Genomic DNA, 14085 nt, shown 5'->3' with positions numbered 1-14085 from the left:
TTTGTCTTCAGCGGCATCCTTGGTCTGAAGAATGCACTGAGCTCGCGCAATGCATCCTTGAGACCGGAGTTGCCACTGAAGACGAATCCGGTGGCCGCCGTGGAAACCAGGAGATGAGGCGAGTATGAAAAATGAGATCGTCCCCACGATCGGATGGTCATTTTATCTTTTACTTGGTTCACTAAAGTCATCACTGCAGGTGTAGGAGAACCATTCTCCGGTGTGGAAAATAGCCTAGAGCTTTTTCGGCATCTCGAGGACATCATTACATCATCCCTTAGTAAATAAGATGCACACATGGCTGTAAATGAATATGGTCCCAGATAAGAGTACGAGATTGAACTCCATCAGCAACATGCAGGTTGTGCATTGCGAGGCAAGGAGGACTGGTGATAAAGGATGTGTACAGAGCTATAGGACGGGCTGCGGAGATGTGTACATGTCCCAGATACTGTATGTGCAGCAAGGTCAGAGCGTTACCCCTCCAGCTCAGGATCTTTAGTCCCTTCCTGTCCATATAGGTTACAGATTTACCAGCGGAACCTCAGAGCTGTCACATTACATTGCTCTGCCCCAGAGGAACTGACAGAACAATTCCATGAGCAGAGATCAGACAGCCGCGCTGCAGGGTCACCTTTCCTCTGCCAGGGGCAGCCCAGCACCACTGCTGCTTATATGGCCAGGAACAGTGGCAGGCAGAGATACAGTATACAGTATAGGCATATACAATAAGATAAGTGACGTATTTGCTAGTGTTTCAGTGTGCGCCCTATACAGCAAGTACAATGTGTGGTGTCCAAGGGAAAAAACAACTTATTAATGCCCTCTGCCAGGTAAAAGCTGCAGCTACTTACTATGTAAATAAATAAATAATAAATTAGCTGACATTTTTTTTTGCCTGTACAGCTCCTGCAATACCACTCTTGGCCACTGTGTGCAGTGTAGAGCACCACCATTCCTCTCTAACTGAAATTGTTAAGGCGCCCATACACTGGTGAGATGTATCTCAGCAACTGGTTGCATGCGTTTTGCTTGCAATGTGGGCAGGACCTTCCCGGGGGGGACAGGATTGCATATCTTTTTGCATATAATCTATCTCATGCAATCCTAGCAGGGGCTACGGGCTGCGATAAATATTTATGGCAGCCAGTGAGATCTGTGATTGAGATGCGAGGTGCACGGGAGCGCGTCTGGCATCGCAGTGGCACCAATACCACCTGCGATGTGCCAGTTTTAATGAGCTCCGTCGCAGCAATGCTTCGCAATCGCATGAAAACAGCCCATATCGCACCAGTGTATGGGGCCTTTACTCCTACTAAAATTGTCACTGCTCAGCTCCATTTGGTCATAGATTAACCCCTTGGGTGGTATGCCCGGAAATTTTCCGGGCATACCACTAATCTACAATAGGTGCGTGCCAGTGGTGTCCAGGTGTGCACCACTGGCGCAGCACCTCTAGAGCCCACCCCCTGTCACAACCATGCAGTCCCCCCCATCACCTTTGAACCGCCCGCCACTCATTTTACAGTGACGTTGGCGGCAGGTTTAGGTATGGTCAGCGCAGCTCGGGGGGGGGGGGGGGGGACGACTCGGGAGCGCTCAGGCACCCAAGCCCTCCCGAGCCGCCGCAAACATTCCCCAGCCTGCCGCCGACAACACTGCTGACAGGCGGCCGGCTAAGGCAGCGGCGGCAGGGAAGCTCCGGCGTACTGACGCCAGAGCAGATGTGAGGGAGGGGGCTTGCAACTTCCTGTGGTAGGTTTTGCTGGGGCAGGACAAACTTTCCCTGGTAGGTTTGTCCTGCCCCAGCAAAACCCACCACTCAAGGGGTTAATGTTTCATGCAACTAAGCCTTAATAAGCGTATTTGTTTTTTATCCACTCTACAACTTCATACAGTATAGTTTAGAGCAGGCATGTCCAAAGTCAGGCCCGGGGGCCAATTGCGGCCCGTGCTGTCATTTCAAGCGGCCCTCCAGCTGGAAGCGGGCAGAGCATCAGACGTGGGAAGCACAGCACAGGACACTAAAGTTGGGGCCCCGGCGACCGCGCCTTTGCCTTGCTGTCTGCAGCAGTGAGGAGGTGCCGGCTAGCACAGTGAGATGTGTTTTGCGTCTTTCAGGTGAGTATGCATCCAACCCCAGCAGCTGCAATTGTATATCACCTTACTCCACAATCACAGTGACAGCAGTGTGTGGGGAGGGGGTGCAGCAAGGGGGAAGCTTGCTCCAGTAACATGCAGAGCGGAGGAGGGCGGCAGCAGGAGCCCAAGAATCTCCTGTCCTTGCAGTGCCTGCTTTGCCTCTCTGTCCTCTGGCTCACACAAGGGGCTGGGAAATATACAGAGAAGGGCAGGGTCAGGCAGGGGGACATACAGTCAATGGGGGTAGAGTGGGGGACATACAGTGAAGGAGGGTCAGGCAGGGGGACATACAGTCAATGGGGGCAGAATGGGGGACCATTCTGATGTGATTAATGGTTCAAAGAATGTCAGGCTGAATGGTCGGCCCCCCCACATTTACACTTCACCAAATTTGTCCCTTGTCGCAAAAAGTTTGGACACCCCTGGGTTAGAGCATAGAAGGGGGGGCATGATAGGAAAGGGAGGGGGGGGACATGATAGAAGCTTTCAAATATATCAAGGGTGTTAACTATGTACAGGTGGGAGACATTCTTCACAGGAAGAGGAGCAGCAGAACACGAGGACATGCACTGACACTGGAGGGAGGAAGATTCAGGGGAAATGTGAGGAAGAATTACATCACAGAAAGAGTAGTAGATAAGTGGAATAGCCTCCCATCAGAGGTGGTAGAGGCAAATACAGTAGTACAATTTAAACATGCTTGGGATAGGCATATTGATATCCTTACAAAAAAATAAGAATCTAATATGGTTTGAGGTAACATGTTTAAAAAAGGGGCAGACTAGGTCGGCCAAGTGGTTCTTATCTGCCGCCAAATTCTAGGTTTCTATGTTTTAATGTTCGCAAAATTATCTGGATATAAAGGCCCCGTTCATTGACCGCTCCCTTCTGCAGACGAAAGTCACATACTATGATATATATATATATATCTGTCTTTTATAGTTTCTTTAAGTATACATGAAGAGTGGTGCGTTTCTGGTACGGATGTCACATCCTGTTTTTAGGAAACCCACTCCGTTGGGGATTGTAAGGGAAACCAATCACAAGAAGCCCAGGTAATGATGGTGGACATTAAGGAGAACCTGAGTTGGAAAAATGTGAACACAGGGAACAACGCACGGTACAGAGCAATGGAATATGCTGGCTCTATATAAGTAATTCTAATAACGGAGAACACGTCATCCAATAATTGACACGGTTCATTCATTGCCAATACCTCAGTACTTTGAAAAGCTGCTAGCCAAGACAGGCACAACGATAGTTACCCACATGGGCAGCACAGATGGCACAGAGGTTAGCAGTGCTGCCACTGGGGTTTTTCATGCACAGATCTAGAACGAGCAAAGCTGACAATCGCTAAACAAACTGGGACTGGCTCTTTTCAATGCAATGCGATAAGCGACTCGGACAGACACGCTGTGTTCTACTTTACTCTGTCATAAATATTCCTGCACCAGGCGGCAGTGCGTCACTAATGAGGTGCGCAGTCTCACATCTATGATGGAACACACAGATAACGCAAGTTTATTCCATTGAGCTGAATGTTATACAGACACATGGCCTAAAATCTCGGCATCTGAAGATAATGCATTAAATGAATTCCGCACATGAAAACACAGAATAGAGCAGAAGAAATATGAGCAGAATCCTTGGGCTGGAACAGTGTTTCTGATAGTAATCTAAGCAGCATTTGTGGCCCCTGTGATCACTTGTGTATTATCATTGTTATCACAATGTAGAAGCAATATCTGCGTATTCTCAGACACCACAAGATTCACCAGATTTCAGCTGGTAGGGCATGAATTACCGCCTGTCGGCACAAAAAACAGTAAGAGAAAACCATGTCGACCTTCCAACCTGTTGACATAACCCATGTCAACCTATTGCTATGTCGCCCTAAACCCGTGTCGAACTTGCCACCTGTCGACCTTCACCTATGTCAACCTAGACACCTGTCGACCTACCCCCCCCTGTCGACCCAACGGTGTCGACCTAATGACTGTCGACCAAAGTGTGGTCGACAATACTACAGTATCCCGTAGTAGCAGCACTCTGAGAATAGTAGTAGTAGCAGCCACTGCCAAGGACGCAGATCATTCTAGTCATAGAACCCTTGTGTTTATCACAAAACACAAGGGTAACTCAGATGTCCCCATGCAGCGTATCAGAGAAGCCGGCTGGAGGCCTGTATTTACATAAGCTCCTCCTGCCAGCATTAGCATATTTTAGCACTGCTGCTGCATATAAAACGTTACTGTGCTGTGCCACTGCGTCCATCTCTGCATCAGCCCCTGGCCATACACTAGAATGATCTGCGTATGACCTGATCGGATTCAGGTCATAAGAGTGATCGATAGATCGACCGCTCGTCCCGATATTCCACACGATGTGCATAAAATCGATCACACGACCCATCGAAATTGTGCATTCGTACACGTTATCTGTTATCTCTCCAGTGTATGGCCAGCTTGAGAAGAGAAAAGTGAGGACACATCTGTACCACATCCAAATGATACATGTCTCAATATGCCCAGATTACCATCAATGGATAAGGTGGCTTTCTGGTTACAGAACAATTCCATCAGCTCACGGAATGTAAAGGGAAGGCTCTCTCTGCACCTTCTCCCTGGGAAACAAAGGGTTTCTTCCAAACCCTCATGATCACTGAATCAGATTTGAAGTAGGTATAATTATAGCTCATTGTAACGGCGCTGCGCTGTATATTTAACCTATTTAGAGTAAGACACTAAATCCAGGAGACATTTAAAAATGTAATTTTAGTATGCACACAAATTGATTTTGACATAACATAATAAACGTGAATTCCGCCCCCTTCCTGAGCTGGCAGACGTGTTGGTTGTACAGAATAGAAGTTGGCATGACATATGCTGCATTTATTTCAAATAAATTGTTCATATAACACAACGAAAAATCTCAGAGCTTCATCTCGTTCAGAGCAGTGCCAGCGGCCTAGGGATAGGAAATACCTGGATGCGAAATGGGGAAAGATCATTAATCACCATTCCAGCAGCGCTTGCTTCTGTCTGGTATCAGCTGGCAATGCCAATACCATACAAGGCCCGGAATTCACAGCCAACACTTCAATGATGATTGAATAAAAACACATTTGACTACACAAAGGTTGCATGTTTTTTTTTTTTTTTTATGTTCCATAAAAATATATATATATTTCAATACATATTAAGAATGGTGTCTACACCACAATGTATACGCGGCTAAAGCTGCGGACATGTTGACAATGTTGACATCTGAACCGTTACCCCATGTGAAATGTCAACAGTGTGAGGGTGCTGATGGTTAGGGTTATGCTGCAGGGTGCGGGAGGGATTGGTACTAGGGGGAGGGTTAAAGGTTAGGGATGGATATAGAAAATACTCCTCAGGACTCCGCTGCTGAGAGATCCCGTCTGGAAGTTATGCGAGACCTGGAAGGCAGAGCTGGAGTTGGACAAGCAATCCGAATTAGATAGCCCAATAAAAAACATTTGTAGAACATCGGGAAACATGTTTCAGTTTGTCGCAGCCGATGTTTTATCGGGGATAATAGGTTACCGATATCAATCATTGGGGTAAAAGCAACTACAGCGAGTGACCGTTACCAATGTGACGCTGGTAAAGAAGTCTGAGAGATACCCATCAACAATTAGTGATGAAAGACCGTGGACTGGTGCCTGAGTCTGCATCTTTTACCGTCACTAAAGATTGACGTTGAGCTGGTCCTTGACTTTAGCCTCAGATTGAGCTGCAAGTACAGACAACGGAGGACGTCGCTAAGGACCCACGGGAGCGCGCATCAATAATAGTGCGTACACACTAGATGATATGCATAAAAAAGTCACTATGACTGGTCGTTATCGTGTAGATCATTTAAAGCAGTGGAGACCGGTTGGGGACACTTCTTAATAATATTGGTAATGGAGGAAGAAGAGGAATACTCTACCAATGGTGGAAAAAGTCCCGTTGCCATGGAGATGAACCACGTTGCGTCACTTCCGGTTTAGTCTGCATCATCATCAGCGTCTCCTGGTGCTTTTGCACAACCAGAAATCCGCTGTGAGCTACCCGCGCTGCCCTCAGACATCAGCGATCATCTGCCCGGCACTGATACAGGTGGAGGAAGCATTGGCATTAATCCTACAGGTGTTAGCGGGCACCCCGAAGACAGTACACAGCCAGTGGCCAGACTCAGAGGGACCCGATTCCTGACCCCACACTACCCCTCCACTACCGGAGACAGTACACAGCCATCGGCCAGAGACAGAGGGACCCGATTCCTGACGGCACACTACTCCTCCACTACCAGAGACAGTACACAGCCAGCAGCCAGACACAGAGGGACCCGATTCCTGACCGCACACTACTCCTCCGCTACCAGGGACAGTACACAGCCAGCGGCCAGACACAGAGGGACCCGATTCCTGACCGCACACTACTCCTCCGCTACTCCTTAATATAAGGACACGCGCAAGGCCATGCGAACCGCTCACTTCACTTCCATTCGTAAGTACTGTGGATAATTTTTAAAATTGAAAGAAGGGGGTACTCAGAAATGAAAAGCCTAATCAAGGGGCGACGGGAGACAGAGAAAAGGTTGGGAACCGCTGAATGAAAGTATCGCCCAATGTGTACACAGCAGAGGACCGCTGTGTAATTAAATGTTTTATGCCTAGTAAAATTGCTACACCTTTAATCCCTTGTAGAGAGGAGCCTCTCCTGCACTCCACACATTTGCAGTTTGTTAGTTCTATTACAAGCAATGGTTACTGTAACACACAGGTAAAGCTGCCGCGGTCGGGGGGGGGGGGAGAATCGCTCTAAGAAGTGCTGTACTGAATGTGCCAATAGGAAGAATACGTTTCCCAAACAAGTAAAACGCCTTTAATCTTTGAGACTTGTTATACCCCTTTTACACCGCCGAAAAATCCGGGTCAGCGGCGGGTCAGACCCGGATCCGCGGCGGTGTAAATGGGGGGTATCCGTTTCCATTTACACGGGTCCTCTACCCAGGTCCTGACCTGGGTAGAACACGGATAGGACCCGTGTAAATGTCGGTGTAAATGGTCCCGCTGCGGGTGCAGGCACCCGCAGCGGGTCCACAGCGTGCAGCGCTGGGGAAGATGTTCCCAGCTGCTGCGGGAGGAGGGGGGTCCCTGCGGCTGCTGAGGAGAGGGGGGTACCTGTCAGCCTGCTATGCTGGGGGTACGGGGGTGCTAGGGGTGCTGGGGGTACCTGTCCTGCCTGCGGTCGGATCTCAGCGGAGAAGATGATGTGCGCCGCTGCTGTATCACCCCCCCCCCCCCCGCATCCGGCAGCCGGTCCCTGCGGCGTATGGAGTGTCAGTATCGGCGGTCCCTCCAGCGCATAGGAACTAGTACTAGTTCCCATGCGCCAGAGGGACCCCCGCCACTGACACTCCATACGCCGCACGCCGCAGGGACCGTCTGCCGGGGAGGGGGGGGGTGGTACAGCAACGGCGCACATCATCTTCTCCGCTGAGATCCGACCGCAGACAGGACAGGTACCTTCAGCACCCCTTGCACCCCCCAGCACCCCCAGGTACACCAAGCACAGCAGGCAGGACAGGTACCCTCCGGCACCCCCAGCACCTTAAAAAAAAAAAAAAAAAAAACACTTAACCTGGGTCAGCCCTGATATATATATATATATATATATATATATATATTTCTATATATTATATATTTCTATATATTATATATTTCTATATATTATATATTTCTATATATTATATATTTCTATATATTATATATTTCTATATATTATATATTTCTATATATATATATATATATATATATATATATATATATATATATATATATATATATATTTCTATATATATATATATATATATATATATATATATATATTTTTCTATAAATATATATATAAAATATTATTTAAGGCAGGGCTGACCCAGGTTCAGTGTAAATGGTGCAGACCCAGGTCCGACCCAGGTCAAAGTGCTGTGTAAATGGGGTATAAAGCAGGGTCAGACCCTGGATACTCCAGCATTCAAAGACCAGGGTCCGACCAGGGTTTTTGGTGTAAAAGGGGTATTGTGAATACAGGAGCTGTACACTATGTGCCACTTAAGCGTGGCTGGCGGACAGCAGGGCGGCTGATAAGGGCCATAAATAAAAGCAGGTGCATGATGAGGAAGGAGATTAAAGGCCAGCGGCTGGTAATCCAGCTCAGAAGCGGTTACACCTCAGGAAGCAGCCTTCTGGTACACTGCCCTCGGACACCTAACTCTTCTGTCCGCTGCCTCTATTGATTTTTATCTTCAGCGTAACTTTTGAAAAGTCTATAAATTGCAGTGAAATAATACCAGCTGCAGCTTACCCACATACTGTATTTCTTATTTATGGACTTCGCTTCATATCGGGAAAACAGAAAACCTTCATTCTAAAATCTAGGGAAGGAAAACGTGTTCCTCCTGAATAAATACATTTTGAATGTGATTTATAAGATTTTCAGGTACTCTTTACCTAGAACGGCGCCCATCGCGGTGATCGCGACATCGCGGGCAGTACATAAACGGCCGCGACGCGATGCCCGCGATCACCGCGATTTTCCCATAGGGAACAATGTTAAAAAGCCAGATTGACCGCGATTTTGCATTCAATGCCTCAATGCCCGCGATTTTCACATAGGAATCAATGTTAAATGGGCTACAGAGCCCAAATAGGCAGAATTAACCCTTAAATGTCCCCCCAATTTTTGTACGCCACCCCACGATCCACGCGAACCCGAAGCGTGGCGAGCGCAGCGAGCCCGCGAGGGGCGGCGGTACGCGTCCTCCGACCTTTTCATGCCCTACTATCCACGTCGGCGTGGAGTTGAGAATAGAATAGTGTGGCGAGCGCAGCGAGCCACCGAGCCCGAAGCGTGGCGAGCGCAGCGAGCCCCGCGAGGGGACGCGGATACCTTCACAGGTAAACGCGTCCCCTCGCGGGCTTCACAGGTGTCCGCTTTTCGCCACGGATACCTGTGAAGCCCGCGAGGGGACGCGTATAACTGTGAAGGTATCCGCTGCGCTCGCCACGCTTCGGGCTCGGTGGCTCGCTGCGCTCGCCACACTATTCTATTCTCAACTCCACGCCGACGTGGATAGTAGGGCATGAAAAGGTCGGAGGACGCGTACCGCCGCCCCTCGCGGGCTCGCTGCGCTCGCCACGCTTCGGGTTGGCGTGGATCGTGGGGTGGCGTACAAAAATTGGGGTGACATTTAAGGGTTAATTGTGACTATTTGGGCTCTGTAGCCCATTTAACATTGATTCCTATGTGAAAATCGCGGGCATTGAGGCATTTTAAAGTAAAATCACGGTCAATCAGGCTTTTTAACATTGTTCCCTATGGGAAAATCGCGGTGATCGCGGGTACACGATTTTTATGTACCCGCGATGCCCGCGATTTTTTACCCCCGACGCCCGCGATTCTAATCGCGGGCGCCGTTCTAGGTAAAGAGTACCGATTTTCATTTCATTTTAAATCATAATTTAACTACCCGTCAGCCGGGAAAGCTCAGTCTGTCCATTCCGCCAGTGGCTCCGCCTGGACCCTGCTTACCCCTCCCCCATTATGTCACATGCTCCTATTACCCAGGTACGTAGAGCTGGCAAGGTTCTCCTCCTCTCCTAGGTCTGTCCCTTCTCCCTAGTAGTGGGAGCTGTCAAACGGGCGCTGAGGTTCCCACTGAGCACGTACGATGGAAACTGGACAGTCTATACAGAATTATTATATACATCTATATACTAGATCGGAAGACCGTTTCGTGATAACAATTAATCTGGAACAGCAACACTTATACCATTTGGACATGAGTCCAAAAGGCCCTTTCACACTGCACAGTGACCCGGGTTATTTGTGCGGTGTGAAAGGGCTATTACAGTATTATTATTATTATAATTATAATTTTAGGCGCCACAAGGAACAATACAGGGAGACAAAACTTGGCATAACATTGAATAAATAACAAAAATACAGTACAAATAAAGAGCGCCACAGATCAATACACATTACAGCTTAAATGTAAGTAGTGAGGACCCAATCAACATACAACTAGAGGCTTGAGGCCAATGATGGAGATGAGTATGCAGACGAAGATGGTCACTGAGTGTTGGAGTAAAGGAGAGCTGTGAGTGAAATGTGAAGAGAAGTGGGCTTTGACAACAGGAGGGAAGAGGGCCCTACTCGGAGGAGCTTACAATCTAGTAGGAAGGGGAGACAGACAGATTACAAGAGGTGCAAGCGAGGGGGTGGTGGTTAGATAGCAGGATGTAAACAGGCAAGGGGTCGGAGAACCAGCTGGTTTATGCAGTGGAAGGGTACGCTTTGATGAATAGGTGAGTTTTCAGTACCCGTTTGAAGCTTTGCAAGGTCAGGGAGAGTCTAATGGAGCGAGGGAGTGCGTTCTACTGAAGGGGTGCAGCACGGGCAAAGTCCTGTACTCTAGCATGGGAAGCAGTGATCAGGGTGGAGGAGAGACGACAGTCGTCAGCTGACCGTAGAGGGCGGGAGGGTGTATGAATGGAGATGAGGTTAGAGATATATGAAGCAATGGAATTAGAGATGGCCCTGTATGTGAGTGTGAGGTGTTTGAAGAGGATTCTGTAGGGGAATGGAAGCCAGTACCCTCCTGTATAGAATACCCTACATTTCAAGGGAAAGCTGGGTAAAAACTGGGTAATGTCGTCCCATTTTTAGGATGGGACTGGTATAGCTGGCTTATCGTTTATGACAGGCATGGCCAAACGGTGGCCCTCCAGCTGCTGTAAAACTAAACATCCCAGCATGCCTTGCCATAGTTTTAGCATTCCCTAATAGCAAAACTGTGGCAAGGCATGATGGGACTTGTAGTTTCACAACAGCTGGAGGGCCATAGTTTGAACATGCATGGTCTATGACATGGGTCTTCAAATTGCGGCCCTCCAGAAGTTGTGAAACTAAAAATCCCAGCATGCCTTGCCACAGTTTTAACACTCCCTTATAGCAAAACTGTGGCAAGGCATGCTGGGATTTGTAGTTTCACAACATCTGGAGGGCCGCAGTTTGAAGACCCATGGTCTATGAACTCCCATGTTTCAATTGCCAGGTCAACCCAGCAAACGATGATCCATCATTCAGTGTGTACCGGAATCAATGTATCATTACATTGGATGCCTTTTTTCCTATTACAGTTGTAATTTGTATTGTAAGTTGTTGTTTGCAATATTACCTACAATGAGAGTGGAATTTGGTGCTACTGACACAAGTATTTCAGTTAATTACATCCACTAGCACAGACTTGTTTTGGAAGAAGGAGAATGGCAATGGGGTGCTTTCTCAATGCATTAACAAAACCAAAGGGTGCCGGATGACAGTTGGCATTCTGACCGTCATTAGTCAGACATGGGAATCCTGGTACCCAACAGTTGGGATCTTGACTGACAGGGGCTATACTCCCGCGTGGGTGCAGCAAGTCACGCAAGGGGCTTCGTAGCACTGGCCCCCTATTTGTTCCAGAAGTTGGAATTCCGATGCAGGACTAATGACCCTCGGAATTCCAACTGTCTACGTGTCAAAGAGGGTATTCCAAAGAGGGTATTCTTTAAAGGAGAGGCTATCATACTGTAATACAAATGACCATTTGATCAGTAGGATAATCAAATCAATAGCTACTGTACCAAGCTTTAGCCTAGCTTACCTTTATGTTCTAATCATAATCTAATCATATACTCAGCTGTTGGTAAAGGCATTGGGGTATATTCAGTTAGCCATGTGAAATACAGTGGGCTTCTAGCAGTGCCCGGCCCGATTCAATTACAGCTTGCGCTTAACGTGCGTACATCACTGGCCGATATGGTCCGTTCTATTGAATGGCTGATATATCAATGCAACATTGGCCACCATATATCTGAGTCACTCACATATATGGGCGTCGGTCCAGCAACACAGTCGATGCCCAAAACATCTAAAAGGTGCTTCATTCTGTGTGTACGGGCGATCCGCTGACTGCCCGTATGGAGCTGCTGATGATTACATGTGTTATATACAGGGAGTAGCTACTATAGATTCAGGGAGTGCAGCTGCTATGGGGCCCAGAGCTGAGAGGGGCCACCTTCCCTGTCACAGTTACATGTGTTATATACAGGGGTGTAGCTACCATAGGTGCAGGGAGTGCAGCTGCTATGGGGCCAGAGCTGAGAGGGGCCAACTTCCCTGTCACAGTTACATGTGTTATATACAGGGGTGTAGCTACCATAGGCGCAGGGAGTGCAGCTGCTATGGGGCCAGAGCTAAGAGGGGCCACCTTCCCTGTCACAGTTACATGTGTTATATACAAGGTGTAACTGCCATAGGTGCAGGGAGTGCAGCTGCTATGGGCCCAGAGCTGAGAGGGGCCACCTTCCCTGTCACAGTTACATGTGTTATATACAGGGTGTAACTACCATAGGTGCAGGGGGTGCAGCTGCTATGGGGCCCAGAGCTGAGAGGGGCCACCTTCCCTGTCACAGTTACATGTGTTATATACAGGGGTGTAGCTACCATAGGTGCAAGGGGTGCAGCTGCTATGGGGACCAGAGCTGAGAGGGGCCACCTTCCCTGTCACAGTTACATGTGTTATATATACAGGGTGTAGCTACCATAGCTGCAGAAAGTGCAGCTGCTATGGGGCCCAGAGCTGATAGGGGCCACCTTCCCTGTCACAGTCACATGTGTTATATACAGGGGTGTAACTACCATAGGTGCAGGGGGTATAGCTGCTATGGGGCCCAGAGCTGAGAGAGGCCACCTTCCCTGTCACAGTTACATGTGTTATATACAGGGTGTAGCTACCATAGGTGCAGGGAGTGCAGCTGCTATGGGGCCCAGAGCTGAGAGGGGCCACCTTCCCTGTCACAGTTACATGTGTTATATACAGGGTGTACCTACAATAGGTGCAGGGGTGCAGCTGCTATGAGGCCAGAGCTGAGAGAGGCCACCTTCCCTGTCAGTTACATGTGTTATACACAATGGTGTAACTACCATAGGTGCAGGGCGTGCAGCTGCTATGGGGCCCAGAGCTGAGAGGGGCCACCTTCCCTGTCACAGTTACATGTGTTATATACATGGGTCTAGTAGTTACCATAGGTGCAGGGAGTGCAGCTGCTATGGGGCCCAGAGCTGAGAGGGGCCACCTTCCCTGTCACAGGTACATGTGTTATATATAGGGTGCAGTTACTATAGGTGAAGGTGGTGCAGCTGCTATGGGAGTGCTACATACATTTTTCACTATAGGGAGGTACATAGGGGCCCTTCCAAACTTTTGCTATGGGGGCCTACAAAGATCTAGTTACGCCCTACAGATAAAGATACTTTAATTATTGTTAAATTTAGTGCAAGTGTATTTTTTGGCACCAACCGTCGCATTTCTAACCTATTTTGGTGCCGTGCAGATTTCCACGACCTTTTCTATTTTGGCCCTGTTTCTCTAACCTCCCCAGTGCAGGGCGGGTGGGTGCCAGTTTGGCACCCACCACTTAAGCATGTCTGATGAAACGGAACTGTGGGAACAGAGTCTGGCTGGCAGCAGGTAGGGGAACAGAACACTTGTAATCCAGTATTTGAGAATAAGTCATGTACACACTCACCACCATGTTGTAGGCATCTGGAACCTCAATTTCAAACTGGAACTTTCCACCTTGGTAATAACTCTCATCTGTAAAGCAGAACAAATTGGGTTTAATAAATGCAGTCAGTCACACGTTGCTGCACATTGTTACTTTGTCATAAAGAGAGTGTTCAACCATATACAGTACACCGCTGCGTATGAACATTTCTCTAACGTGCGCGCACAGTAAGCATCACATCATACAGACTCATCTGGCTTTTTGTTCCTCTTGTAACTAATTGATCAGTGACCGGCATGAGATACAGAGCTGCG

The 14085-nt window shown here is 48.2% G+C and overlaps 1 protein-coding gene across 1 annotated transcript in view; it reads right to left on the bottom strand.

Moving 5' to 3' along the window:
* The window catches only part of UBE2F (ubiquitin conjugating enzyme E2 F (putative)), a 199545-nt gene that overhangs the window by 100400 nt on the left and 85060 nt on the right, over positions 1-14085 (bottom strand). Inside the window, exon 5 of the mRNA XM_083154509.1 lies at positions 13793-13860. Within this exon, the coding sequence (XP_083010635.1) occupies positions 13793-13860 (68 nt within the window). The remainder of the gene's footprint in view (positions 1-13792; positions 13861-14085) is intronic.

Source organism: Crinia signifera, chromosome 7 (assembly GCF_055691185.1).
Source record: "Crinia signifera chromosome 7, ASM5569118v1, whole genome shotgun sequence".
Lineage (NCBI taxonomy): Eukaryota > Metazoa > Chordata > Amphibia > Anura > Myobatrachidae > Crinia > Crinia signifera.
The sequence above is the reverse complement of the archived record's forward strand: the minus strand, read 5'-3'. Positions and strand labels throughout refer to the sequence as shown.